At 49.0% G+C, this 8,292-nt stretch overlaps 1 protein-coding gene across 1 annotated transcript in view; it reads right to left on the bottom strand.

Annotated features, from left to right (window-relative positions):
* The window catches only part of LOC311320962 (ankyrin repeat and BTB/POZ domain-containing protein 3-B-like), a gene marked incomplete at both ends in the record, with an annotated part of 37,397 nt that overhangs the window by 24,727 nt on the left and 4,378 nt on the right, over nt 1-8,292 (bottom strand). The window contains one exon of the mRNA XM_084452829.1: nt 1,624-1,828. Coding sequence (XP_084308955.1) covers nt 1,624-1,828 — 205 coding nt within the window. The remainder of the gene's footprint in view (nt 1-1,623; nt 1,829-8,292) is intronic.

The following is an 8,292-nucleotide window of genomic DNA, read 5'->3' on the forward strand; positions in this document are numbered from 1 at the left end:
ACGGGTCGGGTTCAACGCCCGTTCTGAATGGAGAGGTGATTTTTAAACAGTCGTTAGTTCCCTCAACAAATCGACTCATTAGGGAGACTTTTCTCACAGTGGTCAGAGCCGGAGCAGACGCAAGGGCGAGAGACCTTTAGGACGCGCTAGCCGTGAGCTCTCTCTCTCTCCCTCCGTTAGAGGCAATAAAGTCTCAAACCCCACGGGGCCAGAGGCCTGCTCAGCGTCAGCTGTCAGCCCACTCACTCACTCACTCTCTCTCTTTCTCTCTCGCTCTCTCTCCTACCTCCTCCTTTCTCCCACCTTTCTCTCTGTCTCCAACCACAATCTCTCTTTCTCGATACTATTTAATTCTCTCCTATTTTTCTGTCACCTGTCCCTCTCTCCCACTTCCCCCGACACTCACAACTCCGGACCAGTCAAGCTAGAACGTAAGCTCACAGTGTAAATACATATGGACAGATAATTAAATTCAAATTTTCTCATAGAGTTAATCAAATAAAGATTGAGTGTTTTCTGGCTCGGGTCTGTGAGAGAACAGAGTTTTAGTGGAACCGTTGATGCATCCAGTATTATGAATGGACATTATGGTAACGTTACGTAAGCCTTTTACTCAAGGACTCCATACAGAACCTCGCCAGTACAGCTGCTACAGCTGGTACTGAACCAGCGGTGTCACTGACAACAATAATGTGCACGTGGGAGCGCACGTCTGTTCCAACGGCCCTTTCCGGAAGCCTTTCCTCACGTGTGACTGACATCACCCAAACAAGCTGTCAAGTCACCCAGCCGTCCTCATATAGACTCATATACACACGTGCTCCCCTTTCAGAAACACAAACACTGAAGAAGGCAGAGCCGAAACGCGTCTGTCAGGTCTGTCCACCATCATGAATTAAAAGAGCATAAACATAGTTTTGAGTGCGGACCCTTCTTTATTATTGATCCAAGTTTTTGTATATTGGTCCTGCACCGGTTCTGAGCGCTGGGGCCCCGATTATTTTCAGAAACACATCTGCCAACAGCTCTCAGGGTGGGGCGACTGTGTGGAGGCTCCATGGTTACCTCAGAAACACCGAGGCACTATCATTTATCTCTGACGTTTCTGTCTACAGGGTGACACTTAATCCTGAGGGGAGATTTATAGATGCTAGAAAATGCTAATGAATATGATAGACAAGTATTAAATTGTCTACAGTATCATTTAGTTGAGTCGTTTGTTTAGGAATGTGTATATGGTCTTTAGGAGGAGCTCGATATGCTCGATATGTGTGTGTATGATGATGATGATGTGTATGCTCCATATATAACGTCTTACAGCAAGATGTACTTTAGGAGATGTTTCTGATCTTAGGATCTGGTGGGTTAAACCCTTTTAACCCTGAAAATAAAGTGACAACATTTCGCAGTTTCTCAGCTTTCAGCAAGTGTTGGAGTGAGGAATTTTTTAGATTTGTTAGATTTTTTTTTTTATATTATTAAATATTTGTTAGATATTTAAAATGTTCCCGGTGACGTGGTCGTATTAAAAGGGTTAACCACTGAGGCTTCAGCTGTTTAAGAGGTTCTCCTGTGAGGAGGTGAGCCTACTTCTGAGGTTCTCGGCCACTGTTCCCTCCTCACCTCTCTGTCTGCAGGGTGACCTTGGAGGGTTCCACGTTGGGGTTCTCCCACTCCATCTGGGGGCAGTGCATGAAGTAGCAGAGGGTGTAGAGCGCCTCCGGTTCCCAGTGGAGCCCACAGCTCTTCTGGTGGACCGGCGTCCCGTTGCTGTGGCTCTTCACATACAGAGGCTGGAGATGGTGCATGGCCCGGGACACCAGGTCACCTGCGTGATGGACACACACACACGCACGCACGCACGCACGCACACATACACACATACACGCACACGCACACATACACACACACACATACACACACACACACACACACACACGCACACACACACACACACACGCACGCACGCACACACGCAAGCACGCACGCACGCACACATACACACATACACACACACACACACATACATACACGCACACGCACACGCACGCACACGCACACATACACACACACACACACACACACACACACACACACACACACACACACACACACACAACACAGAGGCAAGAAGAGAGGGAGAAGGACAAGAGAGTATTTTTGTAGACGGCCTTTAAGAGACGATGTACTGTAGGGCTGCTCTGTGTCCAGAGTTGTGCTGGATAGAGCAGACAGACAGTCAGGGTTCATCACTACTCCTCAAGAGCTCCCCCGGAGGACTAGAAGAACATTACAGCCACCACGGCACTAGTTTAAAAAAAAAAACATACTCTCACATACTCTCCTCAGCAAAATATCCCACTCCTTTAAGTTACAGTCTTACTGTTACACTCCAAATCCTGAAAATGCCCAAATGAAATGTGAATATTCTCTAGCCATTTCTCCTGCTTACTGGTATGTAAACAGTCTTTGACAAAATGTGCCTTTGTGTGCCAAAATGTATTTTTTTTCACCAAAACATTGCATTGCTTGAAGGACAGAACATTTTGCTCTCCAGTTCAGCAGCACTGGAAGCTATAGAGACAGAGAGAGACCGAGAGAGACAGAGAGAGACCGAGAGAGACAGCTCAGCCTGCGCTCTGCTCTTCCACAGAGAGAGACAGAGAGAGACTGAGAGAGAGAGCTCAGCCTGCGCTCTGCTCTTCCACAGAGAGAGAGAGACCGAGAGAGACAGCTCAGCCTGCGCTCTGCTCTTCCACAGAGAGAGAGAGAGACCGAGGGAGACAGCTCAGCCTGCGCTCTGCTCTTCCACAGAGAGAGAGAGAGAGAGACCGAGAGAGACAGCTCAGCCTGCGCTCTGCTCTTCCACAGAGAGAGAGACCGAGAGAGACAGCTCAGCCTGCGCTCTGCTCTTCCACAGAGAGAGAGAGACCGAGAGAGACAGCTCAGCCTGCGCTCTGCTCTTCCACAGAGAGAGAGAGAGACAGAGAGAGACCGAGAGAGACAGAGAGAGACAGCTCAGCCTGCGCTCTGCTCTTCCACAGAGAGAGAGACCGAGAGAGACAGCTCAGCCTGCGCTCTGCTCTTCCACAGAGACAGAGAGAGACCGAGAGAGACAGAGAGAGACCGAGAGAGACCGAGAGAGACAGCTCAGCCTGCGCTCTGCTCTTCCACAGAGAGAGAGAGAGAGCGAGAGAGACAGCTCAGCCTGCGCTCTGCTCTTCCACAGAGAGAGAGAGAGACCGAGAGAGACAGCTCAGCCTGCGCTCTGCTTTTCCACAGAGAGAGAGACCGTAGTGTGGGAGGATTTCAAAGACAAGGCTTCACTGTTCATCTCAAACCCCAGGAATAAAACAATATGTACCTTCACTCCCACTGCATGGCAGCCAACCACACATGTCTCCACATCTCCATGTAACAATATCCTTCTATTGTGACTTTCTACCCTGTGCCACATGTTTTCTATTATTCTCCCCTTTGAAATCAGGCCATGGCTCACAGTGGTACATTTCACAAAGTTTCTCTCTGAGAACACACAATATTCCATTTAACGCCATTTAACAGTTATTTATTATACCTTTATCTAACCAGGTTAAAAGCTCATTGAGATTAAAATCTCTTTTACAAGAGAATCCTGGCCAAGAGAGGCGGCAACACAGTTTCCTGAAAACAAGACATAAAGGTTACGATACACAACTAAACATAAAGGTTACGATACACAACTAAACATAAAGGTTACGATACACAACTAAACATAAAGGTTACGATACACAATGACAACAAAAAACAACAATAACAACCGCTACGACAATGACAACAAATGTTAACAAGACTAGCTCAAAGCGCAAAATCACTAATAGTTCCTATGACGATCAGTTAACAATTACAACTACCAATAGATTGGGTTTCTATAGCCTTTACAGCACTTTTGAATTCATTTAGAGTGATTCTGTCCTGGAGTTTAAGCGTGTTTTGTAAAATGTTCCATGTTGAGGGGGCAGAGTACATAAAAGCCTTTTTGCCCAGTGACAGTGCCTCTTACAGTCATATATCTACCTACAGTAATGTAAGAAAGATCATTGTAAATCAGTGGTTCTCAACCTTTTTGAGGTCTGGACCCCCTGGCATATTTTGAAAAATCCTAAAGGACCCCCCCCTACCCCTAGCCTGAGTCCAGCCTCTCAAACACGCCCACTACACCCAAGTTGACTGATTCTTGAAGATTTCAATGGAGTGTAGTGAGCTCACATTCTGTCTGATATCACGCTACCCCACACCACAACAATATATATTATTTAGTAGCATGGCCATCATTATGGGACGACCTTAGGGGGCCTGGACCACATTAATTAATTAATAACATTTTTTTTTTTTTTTTTACATTATCATAGTTTTTCTGTTAAATTCAAAATAGTGACTTAAGATTCCTTATAAATGAAGACATTAAAGGTACCCAATGAAACGTGAATCAAAACAATCTTCGTTCTTTGTTTATTTTCAAAATTCCTCGATTATATGGTTCCTTGTAGTCTAATAAACATGTTGAATCACTTGAATGTCTTTCCTACCTTGTAAATTCTTCACAAAATGATATTTGGCTAATGTTTTGAAAACAACAAAGATGTGTGAAACGTCACTATTATGTGCTCCGCATATTGACGCAATGACGTAGTACGCGATTTTTGGGGATCACCTTCTCAAATTTGCTCTAGAGCGCATACTAGTGGTCAAAAACTACATTGGGTACCTTTAAGAAACAATGGTGTGTTTTTGACAGCCGCCGTACTGAAAAACTGAACTTACGCCAATGTAGCGGTTACCGCAAGTGAGTGAGTTGAGCTGTGCACACCAGGCCGTGCTAACTGTCATCACAGCTTCTAGGCCTAACCTGCCCTAACTACGAGGACTACGTGTGACTCCTTCTCAATACTTAGAAACGTTGTCTCTGGACATCAGCGTAATGTTGCACAAACACAAGTTCAACATGCTATCAGTCAGGGAGGACGAGAGAGCTCAGTATAATTAGTATGTGTCAGTGCTGCACAAATACAATAGCATATCGTATTATCAAATATAGTTAATAATTGTGCCCCCTCATGAAGTTCATATTCCCCTTTAAGACTGAGCTCTAGAGACAGGTCTGGTTAGTAGGCCTACTGTATATAAAAAGCCAGACCAGTCATTTCTGTTGTATTCACATAGGCCAGTTTCAAGCTTTTTTACCCACACTTTTTTTCGCAACACAAAAAGTCAAAATTTAACACATTTTATGGCTTCTATGACACTTAATTTGCTATCTGTTTAAATGATTTGTGAATCATTATGTTTCAAGAATGAGTGAGTTAGCTCCGTTGTGAATGTGTGTGAATACGCCTAGCCTATTGGTTCATTGAAAAAAGTCTACATTTTTGTTAGATATGATGGGCTTATACAATATCATTTAAACATATTTTTGATACGTTTAACAAAAATACCATTAAAAAAATATTTTAAACACTTTCCCAAGGATCCCCTGTAATTCTGCCAGCGACCACAGGGGGCGCATGGACGCCCGGCTGAGAAGCTCTGCTCTGAATGAGCGAGCGGCCACTCAAGCGCAGGGGCCGTCTCTGGGCCTGGAGGTTTAAACACACACAAGCAGTTTGTTTTATCATAATTGTGCTGCTTGCTGCCTGCCAAGACTCCCATTAAGACCAGACAACCAGGGAGGTGAGCGAGCGGAGGCAGGACTGACTGAGGGACCGGCAGGCAGGCAGACAGACAGGCAGACAGACAGGCAGGCAGAGAGACAGACAGACAGACAGACAGACAGACAGACAGGCAGGCAGGCAGGCAGGCAGGCAGGCAGGACTGACTGAGGGACCGGCAGGCAGGCAGACAGACAGGCAGGCAGACAGACAGGCAGACAGGCAGACAGACAGAAAGGCAGACAGACAGACAGACAGGCAGACAGGCAGAGAGACAGACAGGCAGACAGACAGACAGACAGACAGACAGGCAGACAGACAGACAGACAGGCAGACAGACAGACAGACAGACAGACAGACAGACAGGCAGGCAGACAGACAGACAGACAGGCAGACAGGCAGACAGGAGGGTGCTGAGGGTCTGATAAGACCCAAAGAGACCAGACTGAGGGAGCTGCTGTATGAGGCAACAGGGACTGGGCATTACCATTGTGTACACGTTCGTGTGTGTGTGTGTGTGTGTGTGTGTGTGTGTGTGTGTGTGTGTGTGTGTATGTGTGTGTGCATTCCTCTGTCTCTGTATCAGTCCTAATTGCACCAATAGGGATCCAGATAAGGCAGTAGCAGTGGACTCAGAGGAGCTGGGAGGGGGAGCAGCTCTGGGCAGCTCAGGGGGGCGAGTTCATCTCCTCTCCTCCTCATCTCCTCTCCTCCTCATCTCCTCTCCTCCTCATCTCATCTCCTCTCCTCCTCATCTCCTCTCCTCCTCATCTCATCTCCTCTCCTCCTCATCTCCTCTCCTCCTCATCTCCTCTCCTCCTCATCTCATCTCCTCTCCTCCTCATCTCCTCTCCTCCTCATCTCCTCTCCTCCTCATCTCATCTCCTCTCCTCCTCATCTCCTCTCCTCCTCATCTCCTCTCCTCCTCATCTCATCTCATCTCCTCCTCATCTCCTCTCCTCCTCATCTCATCTCCTCCTCATCTCCTCTCCTCCTCCTCTCCTCTCCTCCTCATCTCCTCTCCTCCTCCTCTCCTCTCCTCTCCTCCTCATCTCCTCTCCTCTCCTCCTCATCTCCTCTCCTCCTCATCTCCTCTCCTCGTCATCTCTAATCCACGCAGCCTCTGACAGGTCCTATTGAGGGGTACGCTAGGAGACCAGACAGGTCCTATTGAGGGGTACGCTAGAGGAGACCAGACAGGTCCTATTGAGGGGTACGCTAGGAGACCAGACAGGTCCTATTGAGGGGTACGCTAGGAGACCAGACAGGTCCTATTGAGGGGTACGCTAGAGGAGACCAGACAGGTCCTATTGAGGGGTACGCTAGAGGAGACCAGACAGGTCCTATTGAGGGGTACGCTAGAGGAGACCAGACAGGTCCTATTGAGGGGTACGCTAGCAGGAGACCAGACAGGTCCTATTGAGGGGTACGCTAGCAGGAGACCAGACAGGTCCTATTGAGGGGTACGCTAGCAGGAGACCAGACAGGTCCTATTGAGGGGTTACGCGTGAGGAGACCAGACAGGTCCTATTGAGGGGTACGCTAGGGAGACCAGACAGGTCCTATTGAGGGGGTACGCTAGAGACCAGACAGGTGGGCAGACAGACAGGTAGCAGTCTTGGGAGGGTGATGAGTGCAGACAGACAGACAGACAGACAGACAGACAGACAGACTGGCAGACAGACAGACAGACAGACAGACAGGCAGACAGGCAGACAGACAGACTGGCAGACAGACAGGCAGACAGACAGACTGGCAAACAGACAGACTGGCAGACAGACAGACAGACAGACAGACAGACAGACAGACTGGCAGACAGACAGGCAGACAGACAGACTGGCAGACAGACAGACTGGCAGACAGACAGACAGACAGACAGACAGACAGACAGACAGACAGACAGACAGGCAGACAGACAGACAGGCAGACAGACTGGCAGACAGGCAGACAGACAGACTGGCAGACAGACAGACTGGCAGACAGGCAGACAGACAGACTGGCAGACAGGCAGACAGACAGACTGGCAGACAGACAGACTGGCAGACAGGCAGACAGACAGACAGGCAGACAGACAGACAGACAGACAGACAGGCAGACAGACAGACTGGCAGACAGACAGACAGACAGACAGACAGACAAGCAGCCCCAGCAGGACCTATAGCCAGAGTACAGGTCCACTTAATACTGCCCCTGAGGCACGAGGCTTAGTCTGCTCCCCCGGAGACACGGACCAAACAACCAGAGGGCACAAGTGATGGAGGCACAAACCTTGAGTGTCTCTTAGTTCTGGGGGCGAGAGGGTGAGAGGGGTGAGGGAGGTGAAGGAAGGAGAGGGGGGTGAGGGAGGTGGAGGGGGTGAGGGGAGGAGAGGGAGGTGAGGGAGGTGAGGGAGGTGGAGGGGGTGAGGGGAGGAGAGGGAGGTGGAGGGGGTGAGGGGAGGAGCGGGAGGTGAGGGAGGTGAGGGAGGTGGAGGGGGTGAGGGGAGGAGAGGGAGGTGGAGGGGGTGAGGGGAGGAGCGGGAGGTGAGGGAGGTGGAGGGGGTGAGGGGAGGAGAGGGAGGTGGAGGGGGTGAGGGGAGGTGGAGGGGGTTAGGGGAGGAGAGGGG

Source organism: Borostomias antarcticus (genome assembly GCF_949987555.1).
Source record: "Borostomias antarcticus genome assembly, chromosome: 18".
Taxonomy (NCBI): domain Eukaryota; kingdom Metazoa; phylum Chordata; class Actinopteri; order Stomiiformes; family Stomiidae; genus Borostomias; species Borostomias antarcticus.